The 20,525-nt window shown below is 40.3% G+C and overlaps 1 protein-coding gene across 1 annotated transcript in view; it reads right to left on the bottom strand.

The window, feature by feature from the left end:
• The window catches only part of LOC104437840 (pyrophosphate-energized vacuolar membrane proton pump-like), a 44,018-nt gene extending 27,609 nt beyond the window's left edge, over nucleotides 1–16,409 (bottom strand). Inside the window, exons 1-4 of the mRNA XM_039302615.1 lie at nucleotides 16,179–16,409; nucleotides 14,955–14,980; nucleotides 14,799–14,817; nucleotides 12,692–12,902 (exon numbers count right to left, since the gene is read on the bottom strand). Of these exons, the coding sequence (XP_039158549.1) occupies nucleotides 12,692–12,902; nucleotides 14,799–14,817; nucleotides 14,955–14,980; nucleotides 16,179–16,409 (487 nt within the window). The remainder of the gene's footprint in view (nucleotides 1–12,691; nucleotides 12,903–14,798; nucleotides 14,818–14,954; nucleotides 14,981–16,178) is intronic.
• Between the last annotated feature and the right edge of the window lie 4,116 nt (nucleotides 16,410–20,525).

Below are 20,525 nucleotides of genomic sequence, written 5' to 3'. Positions count from 1 at the left end.
TGGCTTGGGCTAAGTCTAGTGACGCTAGCCGGTTGCCATGCTCATGATCAGATTTGTAATTCCTCTTTAACTGCCATAACCCCTCCCAAAAAAAGAAAAAAATTTCTTCGCTAGCCTATAGGCCCAACAGAAGCGTCACCCATTTTTCAGGGATAATGGTGGTCTTTGAGGGCATGATTTTTTGAATTAAGTGAAAATAATTTTTCATATTCAATATTCAAATTTCAAAAAAGTTAGAATATTGTTATATGCAAATTCAAGTGCCAACATTTACATGTTGTGAAAATTTTGGTTGAATAAAAAAAGATAAAAAAAAAAAATTATGCGCGGTAGATTTAGATTATAAAATAATAAGTAAAAGTCTACTTAAACACGGCAAAGTTTTTGTAAACGATCCAATTAAATTGTATTGCTTCTTTTTTAATTCAAATGGATTCTTAAATTTTGTAACTCCTTTCGTGTTAATTTTTCAATCAGATATACAAGTGAATATGCTGATGCAGCACTCTAAGTTAGCGACACAACAATTTTACTCAGATTGTGCGGAATAAAAAGAGAAAAAAAGAAAAAGAAAAATTCAATTCAAAAAAAGAAAAAGAAAAAAGAAAACGAGAGAGCGAGAGAGAGAGACAGAGAGTCCATCAAGGGTCTTCCTGGCTACAGTGGTGGTCCGACGGGCCACGAGGACGTCTTACCCTTCATGTGCACCAGGTCCGCCCCCTATTGTAGCTTTCTCTCCCTCTTCTTTCTCTATTTTACTTATTCTGTCTTCTTCTTCTTTTTTCAAATTTTCCCTTTTTTCTCAAATTTAAAAAATATTTATATTGTTAAGGTTTTTAAGGATGTCACTTATAATGCTAGCAAAGCACTTAAATGGCCTCGTATGTAGTCTCGCTTACTTTTTCACCTAAATGACTAATGTTATCGAAAGAGCAATGAAGCATATTTGAGCTCGCTTTGGTGCTCAGATAAATCCAGCTTCTTATAAAATCAAAGACAGACTTCTCATTTTCAAACAAAAGCTCACCCAATCTGTTATGATTCAACACACAATCACAAAGAAATCGAGAAAGAATTTGAGACATAAGGTTTTATCCCGATTCACTTTTAATTGAGTAAGACACACATCCAATAGTAGAGGATTCCATGATAATTAACACTTTGCACCTCCCTATTCCATTCCTCAATTATAAAAGAAATGGATTATATATACCCTATAACTATTCATGGACTCAAGCCCAAACTATTAATACACTATGCACTCAAACTACAAAAGCCTTTTGGCGGCTTGAGAGCATTCCACCTCGACTCCCACTCATTCATGGGTGAGGGGACCCTCGTGCCATATTGTAAATGGGTAGTATGAATCACACTACAACACAATCCAAATTTTAAGTTCCACATTATTTATAAAAAAAAAAATTCTAAGTTTTAGAAAAAGAAAGACCTTGCTTATTCTGTGACAAAGCCTCCCTCGTCATTATCCCCCCACTCCTTCAATATATTATATTATTCATGGCTTGATATCAAAACCATTTTTGGATACATCCGCAATGTGTTCAAGTTTCAAATATGGTAGTTGTTTTGTTACAGTTGGCAAGGTGAATGAAGATTATCGTGCTCTTTTGGCTGCCAGAGAGAGTTGGCAGTACTCTCTGCTATTCTTGTCCCCGTGGCCTTATATTGCAACAGAAGGGCTTTTGAATACTAAGTCCTGTTATTGGTGTTGAGAAAGCGTGTTACCGTTGGTGCTAGCACAAATATCATGCTTCTCACTACATATGCTATTTGTCGGAAGATTATGACATCCTATGCATCCAAAAGTACATATATTTCAATTTAAAGGAAATAAGGATGCCATAAGTGTTATTATTTTTATACGGCACTGACTTAAGTGCCACACTAATGAGAAATCATTGACTTAAGTGCCTATTCCGATGAGTCGCTCTATGACTTTGTAAATTAAATTATGATTGCGAGTGACTTTCCTTTTCCTATAAGAAACTTAATTCCAAATGGATAATCTTATTTTTGGTTCTTTTGTCTTCAAATTCATTTCAAAATGAAACCCTAAATTCTAGAGAGGAGATGCTCTTCCAAAAGCCTGAGCAATGGAGAGGTCCGAGCTTGAGATGAGCAGTGGAGAGATACAAGCTTATAGATAATAAAAAGGACCGGTCCAGTTGGCTTTAGTGAGGTTGAGATGGTGACGAGTCTAACAACGCGATGTAAGGAATTGCTATTGATTCGGACGAATCACAAAGACATTAATGGATTCAGGACAAAAATCGCTATGGTGCTCGCAGGAATCCAGCAAATCGCAAAGAAGTTGAAGGTGGTGGAGATGCCACATTGGGTGTATCAGCGAAAAATCACCAGCTGCTTACTCCACTAAATTTCTTCTTGGCCACTATTACGTTTTTCTCCTTTTTTTCCTTCTTTGTTTTGCAGATCCTTTTGTTTCTCTGACCTTTCGTCTGCAGCTTTCGCAATTTTTTAGCTTCCCTGTTATTCCGACCCCATCCCCCCCCCCGAAAAAAAAAAAAAGCCCGCCTTTTAAACTCTTTATCTGAACATCTTCTCCAAAAGTTTTGCAATTTTTTTTTTTGACAAAGTGCCAAAAACCCCTCCACAGAATCTGCTTAATTTTTTTTTAAACTCTTGATTGTCATGTGAATTACCTTCGTCAATTTTACACTAACGTCAAATGACTAAGCTCTATCGAGGAACCATGTCTCAGCCACTAGAGAAGAAAAGAGAGAAATAGAGGATTTGATGAGCAACGGATTTTTTCTTATTTTGGTTTTTCTTTATTAACTTCTTCTTCTTCTTTTTTAACCAATAAGGCCACAACGAGATCGTATCTTATGGTTTTTGCAAATTAGATTTTCCCAAGTCACGTCAATCAATTTATAATAAGTTAATATTACATCAAATTTCTGGCCACACAAATTGCCAGTAGCACTCAAATGAATACCATACAAAAATTATGATATTTTATACTATCCTATTCTCCAATTTGAAAAGAGAAACAATCCATCCGACAAAAGATTCTAGAGCACGCGTTCTTCAAGCAATTCAACGGTCACTCTATTATGGTTATGCCATGAGAGTTAGTGGAACGAATAACTCACCGCACCCTTGGGGATTTTTTGAGATCCATGCTATACAATTCTTTTAAGGATGGTTAGAATCTTTTGAGATCCATGCTATACAATTCTTTTAAGGATGGTTAGAATCTTTTTCGAATATAAATCTGATTTGTCTGTTGACTCACCAATGCTTCCGTTCCGCGCATTCACCAACATTCGATGAACGTGTCTTGTTTTTTACCAAGAAGACATGTGACAATTTAGCATAATACACTATGTTGACCACATGTCAAGCAAAATTAAGAACTATAGCCGTTCCACTAAAAAAATGCAAAATCCCATGCAGCTTATGCATCGTGATAGAATCTCTCTTTACCACGGGCATATGAGAAGATTCCTTTCCTTGGCGACAAAAGCATTTCTCAGAGATTCAATTGTACAATTTCCGGCATAAGTCTTGGAATGGTTTCTTACCTTTAGGAAGAGCAAAAGCTTTAACAGGGAAGACAATCGAGACTGAGTATCTTCCTAGCCAGGAATATCCTCAAAGCTTCCACAACATTTTCAGGCCTGAGAAACATGGCAACTGTTGAAACTAAACAATCGAAAAATGAAAGGCTAGAACTAAGAGCGCCGTAAGTACTCCGGGAAGCCTACCAATCTTCTCTTGGCATATGACCCTCACCCTCCATCACCTTAAGTTCGATCATTGAAGGGTTTCCCTTTTGGAATTCTGTGGTTACTGATTGTGGCGAATACTCTTCCGATACACCCCATGCGAGTAATATGGTTTTATGCCAGCTATGAGTGGAAAAAGGAAGCAATATAAGCAGAGATAAAATATAATTTCATACGGAACTTGCTTGCAATTTGTTATCTTAGACAAAAAGCAAGAAGCAATTTGAGTTGTTGTTTCTCTTAAATTATGTCTCGAGTTTGAGCCATGTACGAAACTCCAACTAAATTGGATGATGTGGATTGGAATTATTGACCGAATCCTTGAGTAGTTAAAGTTCTTTTGGTTGTTAGAAATATCTATCCAAGATTTGACCATGACTTTGATTGCCTATTCTGGTTTGAGTTTCCCTAGCCTAATAATTTTTGAGTTATTGTGAGAATAACAACTTATTATGAATCATAAATTCATAAGAGAGTAGACCCAATAATTTATAGTTATTTTTTTTTTTTGTTCGTGAATAGGCTATTATTCTCATAGTAGATTAAAAAGTATTGCCCAATCATTCCTCTTCTGATATTTTAAGATATTTCAAAGACAAAAAAGATGTAGGTGAACATGTCATCTAAAATCCAAACAAGGAAAAGGTGAATTTAAAAATCCGGTAGGTTCCAATCCAAAAGTAAGTCCCTGTCAGATAAAGGGGAAGGAAACGAGAATTTGCTCTTAGTTCTCCTCTTTCCTGGAAAAAGCAGCAGCCGCACATGGGAAAAAACGAGAAAGGAGGCAAGCGTGCGTTCTTTCAAGAAACAGAACCGCGCGAAGAAGAAGAAAAGAACAACGCACCACGTCCTTGGTTTTCGGCCGCACCAACATCAACACGATGATTTTGTGTTGTGAATTTTTTCGTCCTAATTTTGTTTGCTTCAGACTTACTTGCCAGAAAGTATATCCAAGTGAAGCAAAGTAATCATCTACGATTACTAGGCAATATTTTTTTCCACCATTACCTTGAGTTATGATTGGTCCAAAAAGGTTCATATGAAGAAGCTGCAGAACTCTATTGGTAGAGACTTGATTCACAGGTTTGAAAGAACTTCTGACTTGTTTTCCTAAGACACAAGGAGTGCATAACTTATTCTTCTGGTAAACCAGATTAGGAAGTCCTCAAACAAGCTTCTAAGAAGAAATCTTGGCAATCTGTTTCATGTTAACATGACCAAGCTTTCGATGCCACAGACTTGCTTCATCTTGAATAGAAATAAGACACTGATAACTTTCTGGGTTTACATCCATAAGGTATATGTTGCTATGCCTTCATCTAGTAAAAGATTGAGAGAAGTTTTGACTTGTTCCAGAACAAATGCCTTCTTGAAAGTTTATTCTGAAACCAGTATCGCAAATCTGATTTATGCTCAACAAATTGTAGTTCGAACCTTCCAACAAGGAAACATTATTGATAGTTAGGCTTCCAATCTTCACAGTTCCATATCCTGCAATTTTTCCTTTACTGTTTCCTCCAAAAGACATTTTACCACCATTTAGTCTAACAAACTTTATGAAGCAACTTGAGTCTCCTATCATATGCCTTGAACAGCCACTATCTAAATACCATTTGATTTTTTTTTAATAGTGACTTGTAATCAAAAGAAAAACTCAAATTTTCTTTGGTACCCAGATTTTCTTGGGTCAAGGAGAGTTAGTATTAAAAACAGTCTTAGCCTAGTCCTTCTTAACTGGTCTCCAAACCTTGGGATATTCTTTCTCGAAATGTTCTGAGTTGTTACACTTTGAACATCTGAGTGCACTTCGGCCAACAGGTTTTACAAAAACTTTTTGAAAATGATTTTTGTAAAATGTCTTTGTAGGTCTTTGTTTAATTCTTTTTTTTTTTACTTTGGGAAAATCAATTAAAGGAACACTTTTTGAAGTCATACCCAAACCGGATTTATTAAAGTAGGGTATTTGAGCTAAAAGAATTTTCTCCAATTTTTCATATCCTTTTGAAAATCTTTTTGTAATGTTTGAAATATCTCTTTTCAAAATAGTATTTTTCGTTGAAAGAGAATCATAATTTTCTTTCAAATTATCAAAACTTGTTTTCAGACTTTCAAATTTTTCTTTCCAAGAAACTTTTTGTTGCCTGAACTTAGAATTTTCCTTTTTTAGTTATGAAATCCTTTTAAGAGAGGATTTAAGACTGAGACAGAGTTCATCTATGTATTTAAAGACTTTGACGGGAATTTTTAAATCACTAACCTCAATTTCTTTGTTAGAGTCTAAATCAAAATATGTTTATGATTTTGAGTCTAATTCGGAATGAGCTATTAGACATATGTTAGCATATTCTTCTTCGTTTTCCTCACACGTGGTGTCACTCCAAGTTTCAGCTTTCACAGCCTTTTTGTATTTCTCAGTTTTTCTTTTCTTCTTCTTCACCAGGACGACAGTTAGGTATGATATGCCTATTTTTCTTGCATTAGAAGCATATAACATCCTTGCTAGATTCATTGTCTTTTGTTGGTTTCTTCTGGAAATTTTGCGAGCTCTACTTCTTACAGTTGAATCTTCTTCCCTTTCTATTCAGCTTTCTGAATTTCTTGATCATAAGCGCCGGCTCCTCATCGTCCATATCATCATCTTAATCTGTTTCATCATAATCAATGTTAGACTTTAAAGCAATTGACTTCTTACCTTTAGGATCTTCTTCATCATTTATTTGCTCAACTTCGTATGACTGAAGCGTGCCTACTAGTTCATCAACTGATAGAGGCATGATTCTCTGAGTTTCTCTAATTGAAGTCTTCACATGATTCTAATCTTTTGAAAGCCCACGCAATAGTTTGTTGACTTTCATTGGTCCTGAGATTGGCTGACCTTGATACGCCAGGCTATTTACAATCTTTGTAAAGCAACTGAACATATTAGTTATAAATTCTTCAGGCTTCATTCTGAAGACTTCATACTATCCAAGCATAATGTTTATTTTGGTTTCCTTCACACGGTCAGTCCCTTCGTAGGTAACATGTAATTTGTTCCAAACTTCTTTTGTTGTTTCATAAGAAGAAATTCAGTTATATTCAGTAGATAACTTTAGCGTCAAGAGCTTGTCTCTTGATAATTTCAGCTTGTGTTGTCTCGTCATCATCAACAACTTTTTTTCCTTTGTCAGAGGTTGATGATGCTTTAGGATTAATCCTTTTTTCAACAACATCCCACTCTAGGGGATCTCTCGATTTTATAATGGTTCGGCTTAAATCAATCATACGTCCACTCGCCCACACTGACAGCCTCCTGGTTGGATTCCACTATGAATCAAAAGAGAATTTAAAATCTTACTGTCACACCCCGAACCTCGAGCGTGCCAACATTCCCAGGTAGTGTCGCCGACCCCATTCAATTATTATGTGCATGCGGAACGTATTATAAAACCCTCCGACAATGAAATACGAGACAGAAAAGCAAGAAGCAATTTCACAATCAATCACATACATAAACCAACGGAGCTTACAAACAGAAGTCTACAACCAAAAGTCTACAAAAGGCCAGCTTATAAAAAGGGACCATCCCACGACCTACAAGTTGTACATGATCACCAATCTTTCAACTTCACCTCTGTAACTCCACAAGGCCAACTATAACAAACTGGTCGCTCCGTCCACAAGGGACCTGAAAATGTAAGCCCACAACGGGGTGAGACATTATCTCAACAAGTTCACCCCCCTAAACCACTATTAGAAAGAAAATACACCCAAGGATGGCTTAGCCACACCATCACAAACAATGAGACTCACCTTTGCCTCAATTTCCTCTCTGTAGGTTAGTACAGTTCATATCACTCAATCACATGCAATAATAAGAATTTTAAACAACCGGAACGCAATCACTTTCATATAAACAATCACATGGGTCATGATTATAAGACTAAATCATTATGACACGTCCCATATTGCGCCACACAATTCCGTCCCATAATCCAACACATCAAATCATTCAGCATGCGTTCCAATTGTTATTCACTATCATTCAAGGGCATAGCTTACTCGCAGTTCGACTATCTACTGACATTAATGCTAGGCATCGCCTCCTCCCATGGAGCGCGGCTTCTCACTACGTCGATGGCGTTCCCGAAGGAGTATAGGCCCGGAATCAACTGCGACCCAAGCCCGTTATGTGGGGCCTCCCATAAAGGGGCAAATTCAGCTCAGCAGCTCATGACAATTCCTCTTAATTATCACACAACAATTCATACTCAGCCCAAGGCACTTTGCATTTCACTCAAGGCTTCCATTAAAATAATAATCCATAAAATCCAATTTCGGAATGAAACCCGACACCCGGGGTTTTTCTGAATAAATCCATATTTTTCACAATCCACTCTCAATCTATAATATCCAACCATCAATTTCAAAATCTCAATGCATAGCAGCGATCGGCGCAAAATTCGAGAATTTAAGGTCCCAAAATAATTTTCGAATTTATTAAATAATTAAATTATTCTGAAAATTAATAAACAATAATATTTTAATAATTTCGAATAATAATATATTATTAAATTATTAAATAATTTCGAATATTTATTTAGCCAAAAATAATTCATTTAAGTCAAATCAAGACTTATATTAATATAAACATACACTTAACCCTAATTAATCATATTTTAAACTAACCACACCCCTTAATCTAATCCACACCTAATTAAACTAATCTAACAACCTAAGCTTACTTATCTTAAACTAAGAACACTCTAAGCATCATTAACCCTCTAATAAAGGTTTAGGAGGCTAAACTCATCGGAATCGCTTCGTTGAGTCCTCGGCGAAGACAACGACGAGGTGGTCGGAAAGCCTCATCGGGGTGGCGCCAAACAAGGACCAAAAGGCGCCTAAAACAGGCCTCGAAGATCCAGACTTGAGTTGGAACTCCGATGGCTGACCTTAGCCGAATGGAGGGTGCTCGACAGCCGGTTGTGCGCGGGACCGATGGAGACGGGCAGCGGTAGCTCGGGTGACGACTGACGATGGCTTCGGCGGTCTTGGCTGGCTCCAATGGTGGCTGGCGAACGGCGAGTAGAGGCTGGTGACTCTGGACGACGATGCTAGGTGGATGACTGAGTTGGACGCGTGAGCAACAAGGAACGATGGTTGCGGGCGAAGGAGAAGCAGCATCGGCGACGAGTTGACTTCGACGGTGGCTTCGGCAGCCTTGGTGACGAAGACAGCAGCTAGACGATGAAGGACGACGGTGCTAGAGGCTCGAGCGGAGACGGCGAGATAGCTGGCTAGCGAGCGCGCGCGCGGATGGGTGGCGACGGCGATGGCGACGATGACGAGCGGTGGCATCGAGTGGACGAAGGAGGCGGCATCAGGGCTGGTTGGTTCCACTCGCACTTCTCTCTCTCTCTCCTTCCAATTCAAAAAGCCAAAGACCAAGGAAGAAGATGATGGTGATTGGTTGAAGTGAAGTCCCACCTTTTTTTTAGAGCAAATCCACACCCTCCACTTGTCAAGATCTCCTTCACTTGGCGCCAACCGCCATGACATCACATAAGGTCATCTTCCACTAACTCAAATCTCCCACCATAATCTTCAATGGGTCCAATTTCTTCCTCCGCCGTGGCATACGAATTTTGCAAATCTTGTACACCATAATTTTCAATTCCATTCAATTCTCTTCCAATTGAGTCCAATTGAAGTCCATAAATTAATCCAATGTTCCTATAAGATTTGTGACACAATAGGACTTCCAATTTCTGATTTCAATCTCAATTTCATAGTTAATTTCACTTTGACACGATACTAGCGCGTCCTAACTTACCGAGTAGCTTTTAGAAATTTTCATGCATTTGACCTGTGGTTGATCATTTTTAAGCCACAATGTACATCTTTGACTCATTGGCGACTCAGAGAAAAGAACTATACGCGCGATACCAAAATGACACGGGGTACCAAAATGACAGAAAGGTCGGTCTAGTGCCGATCGATAAGAATTGTGTGATCTGGTAGGATCACCCACACTTGATCACATGCCTTGGTTGAGTCGACCTATCTCCGGTCTCTAATCGATTTTTAATTGTGCCGTAATGACCCTTGTAGATTAGCTCGGTTGAAAGGTCACTTCCTAGTCAAATTCTCGAGTCTAATGCATTAGAATCTCTTAATGGCTTCACTTGATAGACTAGTATTCTCATGAGTGGCCAACTCGAGAAAAGAACTATACGCGCGAGATGAAATGCCCATCTCATTTCACTAAAAATAGAATTGGAAAATCAGAATGTCACAACTCTTCCCCTCTTATAAAAATTTCATCATCGAAATTTAAAACATTAAAATTCTTCTTAAAAATGGTGGGGTATTGTCATCTCATCAATTCTGCTCCTTCATTCTACTTTGTATTGCTATCCAACACTCTCGGTGTCAACGAATCACTGCCAATATGTCCGAGTAATTCTTGTCCAATTTTACAAAAATGAAAGTTGCAAAAATTTGGTTTTTCTTCTTCTTCTTTTTATTTTTCTTTTCTTTTTCTTTCCACCCGGCTAATTGCCGCTTCGAGGATTCGAACCCTCGATTTCGGACCAGTGAACTTTTTTCCTAGGTACCACTCGGCTAGAGGTGCCGACGGTGCTCCAAATTGCTTTCTTTTTCCATTTAAAACCAAACTTCTTATTTGATCCCAAACTTGAAATATTCCATCATTTAAATAGTTTCGACTCTCCCTTCTTAACAATTTGAGATGTCCCTATCCTAGGCGACATCCTAGGAAGAACATGATTCCCTACCCGAAAATTCAAAGGTTTTCGACGCTTAACTGTGTAAATTTTATGGCAGCTCTGAGCAGTCCTTAATCTGTCGTTGATATTTGCAACTGCGCCCACTGACTGCTGAACTGACTCTGAACTGTGACCTTTCATTCTCTGACCTCAACTCAACAACTGAAGTTTTGTACACTTTTCTCGGCACTAACTCAAAAGGAACTATCTGATTGATCTACTGAAATTGGGAATCTCCGGTTTAGACCTGAATTAACTCTGACACTGACACTCTAAGTATATGAACCTTTTTGACGCACCTACAATTATGCATGCTTAATCAAATCAAGATCCTTCCGCATAGCCACAAGGTGATCTGATTCCATTCATCTATTAATTATTGCCCAAAAAGAAATTATTAATACACTGACTCCTTGGTAAACTTGTCACAAAAATCCATTGTGACGTGTTCCCACTTCCTCATAGAGATATCGAGATATTACAAAGGTCCTCTCGAATTGCAAAACCGTGCTTTCTCTTACTAGCACATGTAACACTTGCAATTTGTCAATGATATTTGATTTCATACCGATCTACCAATCCTGTTGAAGCTGATTCTCACTCATCTTCGTACTGTCTAGATAATGTTGAAGTTGCTACAACAAGCTTCGGATAAGATCTCTTCTTTAAATCCTTGTATCATTACGTACACCCAATCGTCCTCGGAACCTTAGCATTCCGTTCTCAGAAATCTGAAAATTAGTTTTCCTCTTTTTCGTATTCTCTTATATAATTTTCTAATTTTCTGAATCTGTCCACATAAGCGTCTTGATTCTGATCTGCACTCCCAGCTCAATTCTAAGGGTGGCCATAAGATTCAAAAGGTGGCCTATCTTAGATTTGAAAACCGAATTTCGAACTTTCTCAAGTAAAATCTAATCCTTGAATACCAACTATGCAACTAAGGACTCTCGACTCAGCGCATCAACGACCTTATTCACCTTTCTAGGGTGATGTAAAATATCACAGTAAAAATCTTTAGGAATTCCATCTAGCAACGCTGTCTCATTTTCAACTCCTTATGAGAGAATACGTACTTGAGACTTTGATGGTCATTGAAGATCTGTAATCTTTCTCTATACCGATAATGCCTCTAAAATTTTAGAACGAGCATAACTACTGCAAGTTCTAAGTCATGCGTCAGGTAAATCCGTTCATGAGGTCTCAATCGACGGGACACGTATGCAACAACTCTACCATGTTGCATTAGCATGCAACCTAGTCCTCTAAATGGTACATCACTGTAGATCTCGCATCCTCCAGGACCAGATGGAACGATAAGCACATGTGCGGTAGTAAGCCTCTTCTTAAGCTCTTTAAAACTACACTTCCACTTGTCTGTCCACACGAACTTCTCTTCCTTCATTAGTAGTCGAGTCAATGACGAATCTAAGGCTAAAAACCCTTCCACAAACCTTCTATAATAACCTATTAAAACCTAGAAAACTTATGATTTTTGTCACTGTCGTCGATCTTGGCCAGTTAATCACTACTTCGATCTTGGCAGGGTCCACGAAGATTTCTTCGCTTGAAATCATGTGATCTAGGAGTGCAACACGAGTCATCCAAAACTCGCATTTGCTAAACTTAGTGTAAAATTCAAAAGTCCTCAAGGTCTGAAGTATCATCCTCTAATGTCTCTTGTGCTCCTCAGCACTCTTCGAACACACCAGGATAACGTCAATGAACACGATCACAAAACTAATCTAAGTACCCAATAAACACTCTGTTCATCAGACCCAAACAAACAGTTGTGGTGTCCGTCAAACCACACGGCATTAAAGTGAACTCATAACTATCGTATCGAGTGCGAGATGCTAACTTCGGTATGTCTTTCTTCCTAATCCTCAATTGATGATACCTTGACCTCAAGTCGATCTTGGAGAATATCGATGTACAAATGCAACAAACCAACTTTTTTCTTCACGAATAGAATTGGTGCTCCCCAAAGTGATGCATTGGAATGTATGAATCCCTTATCCAACAATTCCTACATCTGCACTTTCAGTTCTTTTAACTCGGGTAACACCATCCGGTAAGGAGCCTTAGGGACTGGCTCTATTTCGTGTGCTAATTCAATCACGCACTCTATTTCTCTTTTTGACAGCAAACCTGGCAATTCTTCAGGAAGTACCTTAGAAAACTTCTGTACCACGATTATGTTCTCCATATTCGGCTCCTCAACTGACGCATCCATTACAGTTGCCATATAGATTTGGTAACCAACAACTAAAACCAGGTCATCTTCAGTGACAAATAACAAGGATCGAAGTTCCTCTTCGACTTTCAATAATTCAAAACTTTTGCATGCTAACTGAACAAACTAAATTATATCACTACCACGATTCAAAACAGCAAAAAGCCCCTTGAGACAAACCCTTTTATAAATGACTTCCAAGTCATACTTAAGCAAACCCTTTAAGTACAACTATAGTCAGATATTCATCTTTCTATTACTTTATTACCACAACGAAAATCCTACAACCTTCATTGAAAATTCTGCTGCACTACTCTGATAAAAACATCTCAAAAACATTCTTCCCTTGATCGATGTATGGTTGGCCCATTTATGCTCTTCTAGCCATCCTAATGGTGTCCTATCTGCAGTAATGGTACTTACACTCTCCTGGACTTACGTGGATAGTTCCTAACCTGATGGCCATGCTGGCCACATTCAAAGCATGCTCCCGTTGAATCGGGACACTGGGTTGATTCATGCTTCCTTCCATAAACTCGGCACATGATTGGTGAGTTCTCTACCTCCTATCGAGTGACAGCATGTATCCTTCCTTGCACTAGGGTCTGTTCCAAGTACCTCACTTAATGTACTGAAGCATGTTTCCTCCGTTCTGTCTTATCAACGGCGGTGACAGAAACAGCCGTGGTTCCATCTGTCTATACAGACAATCTTTGATTAGATGACCTTACTGGCGACACTTGTAATTTCCCTCTTACAGCATGGAAAAGATCCACATCTTTTCTTATAGACACGACACACATCGATCGAGTTGGGCACTGAATTTCCAGTTCTACTATTCCGGTTGGGTGAAATGGGGTACCTTTCTTCTGACATCGACCTTTCCCCCAATCGATTTACATCTCTACCTAAACTAAACCTTGACTCAAATACAGTGGCTTGTTCCCCAATCATGACTCCAGTTTGGGCCTCAACAGGCGCGGTAATAACAACAGTTACAACATTAGCGGCGATAGCTACAACGGCAACAACGGCGGTTCAGTCCTAAGTTTACTGGCTCGACAAGTTCCCAAAGAACACTAGCGCCTAAACGATCTCATCAAATCTAGGATCACTCGGTGTTGCTATACTAGTACCGGCCTACAACGGTACTCTTACACTCGTGCTGGTCTAAGCCTGCGCTTTGCCTCGAGCACCGATTCTTGTCAGCATCCTACCTCGAGGTACAGGTCCTATCGACTTCCTCCAAAGAGTTCTCCACTCCTGGTCACTCATGTTACATGATCTTTATAGACACTCGTTTTCCAATTCCAACATCAGGTTAGAATTTGAGTGACCCCACAAACACACTACCAAACAGCTATCAACCACATGCATTAGCATATTAAAAACCTTTCCTACTAACTATTCCATGACTCCTCGCACCCTACGCTATCAACCACATGCATCAGCATATTAAAAACCTTTTCTACTAACTATTCCATGACTCCTCGCACCCTACCCCTCCATACTCAGACTAGGCTCTGATACCATTTAAACGGGGATGTCACGCCCCGAACCTCGAGCGCGCCAACATCCCACCATGGTCATTCAAATGCGACATTCCCAAGTAGTGTCGCCGACCCCATTCATTTATTATGCGCATGCAAAACGTATTATAAAACCCTTGACAATGAAATACGGGATAGAAAAACAGAAAGCAATTTCACAATCAATCACATACACCAACGGAGCTTATAAACAGAGGTCAAAAACCAAAAGTCTACAAAAGGTCAGCTTATAAAAAGGGACCATCCTACGACCTACAAGTTGTACACGATCACCAATCATTCAACTTCACCTCTGTAACTCCACAAGGCCAACCATAACGAACTGGTTGCTCCGTCCACAAGGGACCTAAAAATGTAAGCCCACAATAGGGTGAGACATTGTCTCAGCAAGTTTACCCCCCCTAAACCCCTATTAGAAAGAAAATACACCCAAGGATGACCTAGCCACACCATCACAAACAATGAGACTCACCTTTGCCTCAATTTCCTCCCTGCAGGTTAGCATAGTTCGTATCACTCAATCATGTGCAATAATAAGAATTTTAAACAATCGGAACGCAATCACTTTCATATAAACAATCACAGAGGTCATGATTATAAGACTAAATCGTTATGACACGTCCCATACCGTGCCACACAATTCCGCCCCACAATCTGACACATTAAATCATTCAGCATGTGTTCCAATTGTTATTCATTGCTGTGACATCCCGATTTTCCAATTCTGGTTTCAATTAAATAAGTCGGGCATTTCATCTTCGCGTCTATATCTTTCTTCTCTGAGTTGGCCACTCATGAGATAACTAGTCTATCAGGTGAAGCCGTTAAGGAATCTAACCGCAATAGACTTGAGAATTCGACCATGAATCGGCTACTCGACCGTATTAATCTGCAAAGATCATTACGACATTGTCAGAATCGAACAGAGATCAGTAATAGGTCGATTCGACTGAGATATGTGATTAGAGTGTGGGTGATTCCACCTCGATCGCAATATCCTCGTCGACCGGCACTAGACCGATTCTTCGTCGTTTTGGGTACCCCGTGTCCGTAATCGAAACCTCGAGATTTCTACGACAATCAAGAGTCGCCAAGGTGTCGAAGATAAACTTTGTGGCTTGAGAATAATCAACCACAGGTCAATTGCACAGAAAATTCCTAAAAGCTACCCGGTAGATTAGGACGCGCTAAAGTCGCGCCAGATTGAATTTAACCGTGAAATTGAACCCGATTACAGAAATTGGAAGTTCTATCAAGTCACAATTCATTTTAGGAACGTCGACTCATCCTCAGAAGATTTTTCTACAAACCGAGATTTTTGGCGGAAAAGCAAAGTAATGCCGTTTTTGTTCGGGATTGTCAGAGGGCTGTTTTTAATCGAATCTTCGGGATGCAAGTTGGATCATTTGACGGGGAAATGTCATGAGAAGGCCGAGGACACATGGGTTGATTTATTTGAGCTTCAATTGAGCTTCAATTGATTGGAATTAAGAGAGAATTGAATGGATTGAATGGGGGAATGTCTAAAATTCGTAGCTCCCATGGCACACCACATTTTGCACCTATTGCCAAGCTTGTAGAGGAAGATTGGAGGAGAGAGAGTGGCTGAGGTCATGTGGTGTCATGGTGGGGGCAAAGCCAATGAGAAGATGGCAAGTGTTGAGCTCTAGAGAGCCCAAGGAAACCCCCACTCTTAAGCAGCTTCTTCTCTAAGGCTTTCTCCATTGTTGTTGAAGGAGAGAAGCTCAGCAAAAACCAGAGGAACCGAGCAGCATCAGCCTCCACCGTCGCATGCCCATCGGACCCCATTTCCTCCTCTGTTTTCCCTCGTTCCGGTTCTGCTCCAGCCGACCTTTCGCCAAAGATCCGAGTAAAACGTTAACTTCCCGGTTGAATCAGCGAACGAGCCACCCATCGCCGCGAAGACGACATCCAGCCCGTTCCGGAGCACCTCACAGATCGCCGGAACGATTCTCCGGTCGTCCCGTACGGCCACCCGAAGACGCCGCTCGCCGGACCGTCTGGACTCGCCTGGTTCCGCCTGTTTCGCCCGTTTCGCGGTTTTCAGCCATTTTCTCCCCATTTCTACCCTACCTCCACCCATACCAACCACCAGCAAGATCCCCTTGACCCCCGGGAGCCGCCGGTTTCCAACCACCCACTTGCCGGAGCTCCGATCGGCCCGTTTCGCCGTTGAAGTTGCTGGTTTCTTCTCGCCAGTTCAGCCCGGATCAGCGCGAAAACCGAAAGCCGCGAGGTCTTCGAGGCCCGTTTTCAGTGTCTTCCCGGCCTCCGTTGGTGTCGCCGCTTTGGGGTTTATCGACCGCCTTGGTGTCATGGTCGCCGTGAACTCACCGGCGCGTAAAACCGGTGAGTTTATCCTCTAATTCTTGCTTAGTGAGTTAATGACGCTTAAGGGGTGTTTAGATTAGTCTCGATTAGGTTTATGTGATTAAATTAGATTATTTTAATGTAAATTGGATTAGTTTAATGGATGTTTAATTAGGGCTAATTGTATGATTAAATTAGTGTAATCTTGTTTAAGCCCTAATTAATTATTTCGAATTTTTAAATATTATTTTATTAAATTATATTATTATAATATAATATTTAATTATTTAATTTTCGGAATTAAATTTAATTATTTAATATTTTCGAAAATTATCTTTGGGATGGCGGTCGTTAGAATTTCATACGATCGCAAAGAAGTGCGGTCGGTTTGTGTTAATTGTATGTTTAAATTGAGAAATTGAGTGATTGATGATTATGGTGAATAATTCCAAAAGTGTGGAATTGTGTGAAATTCATGAAGTTGTGGTATTTAACTTGAAAATACCCGGTGTTAGCTTTTAGCACCGTAATTGGTTTGTATGACCAGTTTGAATCGATTGGATTGATTGATTGATTGATTGAATTGAGGTATGAGTTGGTTTATTATTGAATTATCAGCTTTGGCGAGCAATTTGTTTATATATGTATCACCTTGTGTGAGCATCATTGTCGGCTTGTGTGAGCACTTTGTATGTCGGCTTGTGAGAGCAATGATCATTTATCGCTTGTGAGAGCAATGATCGTTTATCACTGTGAGAGCAACGATCCATATATCAGCTTGTGCGAGCTATCATCTATGTATATATCAGCTTGTGCGAGCTACCATCTATATCAGCTTGTGAGAGCATTGCATCCATTTCAGCTTGTGCGAGCCGTAATTGTATTGATGGATGAATAGATGGTATGGTTTAATAGATGATATGAATTGATAGATGTGTGGATCGTATGATATCAATTGGATTGATTGAATTGATAGACCGATGGGTATGTCGGTAGTTTCAGCTTGTGCGAGTATTGTTTGAATATAAATTGTATTGACGTGCGGAAAGGGACTGAGCCGAGGTAAGCCCTCTATCCTATTTGTGTGGCTAGAGCGCCCTGAGGCGTATTTTCTTCCTAATTGAGTTTTAGATGGTAGGACTCGCGAGACGTAGTCTCATCCCGGTTGTGGGATAATATTTTAGGTCCCTAGATGACGGTCGTGGAGGACCGGAAGTCCTGAGTTCGAAGGTGGAGGCCGAAGAATCGCGAACGTGTCGACAAGTTGGTCATAGGACAGTTCCTAGTTGTTGAGCCTATCTATTTTGTAGACCATCCAAGTGTTGTATATAAACCTATGTGTTTATAAGAAAGCTTGTTTGGTTGTGATTGATTGCCTGCTTTTCTATCCCAAGTTAGATGTTGTCAATGGATTTGTTTCACTTTCGCATGTGCAATAAAAATTGAATGGGTCGGCGACGTGTCCTGGGAAGTCGCATTTGTATTGACTAGAGTGGGATGTTCGCGCGCTCGGAGGATCGGGGCGTGACAATTGCCACTCAAGGGCATAGCCTACTCGCAATTCGACTATCTACTGACATTAATGCTAGGCATCGCCTCCCCGCATGGAGCGCGGCTTCGTCACTACGTCGATGGCGTTCCCAAATGAGTATAGGCCCAGAATCAACTGCGACCCAAGCCCGTTGCATGGGGCCTCCCATAAAGGGGCAAATTCAGCTCAACAGTTCATGACAATTCCTCTTAATTATCACACAACAATTCATATTCAGCCAAAGGCACTTTGCATTTCACTCAAGGATTCCATTAAAATAATAATCCATAAAATCGAATTTCGAAGTCAAACCCGACACCCGAGGTTTTTGTGAATAAATCCATATTTTTCACAATCTACTCTCAATTTATAATATCCAACCATCAATTTCAAAATCTGAATGCACATCAATAATCATCGCGAAATTCTGAGAATTTAAGGTCCCAAAATAATTTTCGGAATTTATTAATAATCAAATTTATTCCAAAAATTAATAAATAATAATATTTTAATAATTTCGAATAATAATATATTATTAAATTATTAAATAATTTTGAAATATTTATTTAATAAAAAATAATTCATTTAAGTCAAATCAAGACTTATATTAATATAAACATACACTTAACTCTAATTAATCATATTTTAAACTAACCACATCCCTTAATCTAATCCACACCTAATTAAACTAATCTAACAACCTAAGCTTACTTGGCTTAAACTAAGAACACCCCAAGCATCATTAACTCTCTAATCAAGGTTTATGAGGCTAAACTCACCGGAATCGCTTTCCAATGAGTCCCTGGCGAGGTGGTCGGAAAACCTCCTCAGGGTGGCACCAAACAAGGACCGAAAGGTGCCTAAAATGGCCCTCGAAGATCCGGACTTAAGTTGGAACTCTGGTGGCTGACCTTGGCCGAATGGAGGGTGCTCGGTGGCCGGTTATGTGTGGGACTGGCGGAGACAGGCAGCGGCAGCTCAGGTGACGACTGACGGTGGCTCCGGTGGTCTTGGCGGCTCCAATGGTGGCTGGTGAACGGCGAGCAGCGGCTAGTGACTCCGGACGACGACGCTAGGCGACGGCCGGCTGGGACGCGTGAGCAACGAGGAATGACGGTTGCGGGCGAAGGAGAAGCAGCATTGGCGACGAGCTGACTTCGACAGTGGCTCTGGCAACCTTGGCGACGGCGACAGCAGCTGGACGACGAAGGATGACGGTGCTAGAGGCTCGAGTGGAGACGGCGCGACGGCTGGTCGACGAGCGCGCGCGCGGGCCTTCGCGCGCGGACGGGTGGCGATGGCGATGGCGACGAGCGGTGGCATCGAGCGAGCGAAGGAGGCGACATCGGGGCTAGTTGGTTCCGCTTGCACTTCTCTCTGTCTCCTTCTAATTCAAAAAGCCAAAGACCAAGGAAGAAGATGATGGTGATTGGTTGAAGTGAAGTCCCACCTTTTTTTAGAGCAAATCCACACCCTCCACTTGTCAAGTTCTCCTTCACTTTGGCCCCAACCACCATGAAATCACATAAGGTAATCTTCCACTAACTCAAATCTCCCACAACAATCTTCCCTGGGTCCAATTTCTTCCTCCGCCATGGCATACGAATTTTGCAAATCTTGTACACCACAATCTTCAATTCCATTCAATTCTCTTCCAATTGAGTCCAATTGAAGTCCATAAATTAATCCGATGTTCCTATAAGATTTGTGACACAATTCCAATTTCTGATTTCAATCTCAATTTCACGGTTAATTTCACTCTGGCACGATACTAGCGCATCCTAACCTACCGGGTAGCTTTTAGAAATTTTCATGTATTTGACTCGTGGTTGATCATTTTCAAGCGACAATGTACATCTTTGACACATTGTGTCACGCTCATGCCTCGACCCTCGGGCACGCGCCCATCCCTTAGCTTGGTCGATTTTAAAGTGCGATATTCCAGGACTAAGTATTGCTAACCATTTGTTTTGATTATGCATGCGGAAGCAGTTATGAATCCCCAGACAATAAAACAATGGGATAGAAAAGCAGGCCATATTTTTCTTATTGAAATGCACAACCACACTTTTATTAACAGCACAACTCATAGTATATTTACAATGCTATTTACAGCAAACAAGTCTCACACCTATCGACACTAAGACAAGGTCCACAAAAGGGATGGGATCTCAATCCACATCCGGGTTGTACTCAAGGTCCCTCTCTGGATCATATTTTTCTTCAAAAGCCTTTCTCCTCCTCGGGTTCCTCCTCCTAGGCTCCTCCTCAGGGTCCGAAATGGTTATTCAATAACCAATGAGACCACGTCTTAGCGAGTTCTACCCCTTAAGACTC

The sequence above is a fragment of the Eucalyptus grandis genome, chromosome 9 (genome assembly GCF_016545825.1).
Source record: "Eucalyptus grandis isolate ANBG69807.140 chromosome 9, ASM1654582v1, whole genome shotgun sequence".
Lineage (NCBI taxonomy): Eukaryota > Viridiplantae > Streptophyta > Magnoliopsida > Myrtales > Myrtaceae > Eucalyptus > Eucalyptus grandis.
Note: the sequence above shows the minus strand (reverse complement) of the source record. Positions and strands in the feature narration are given on the sequence as shown.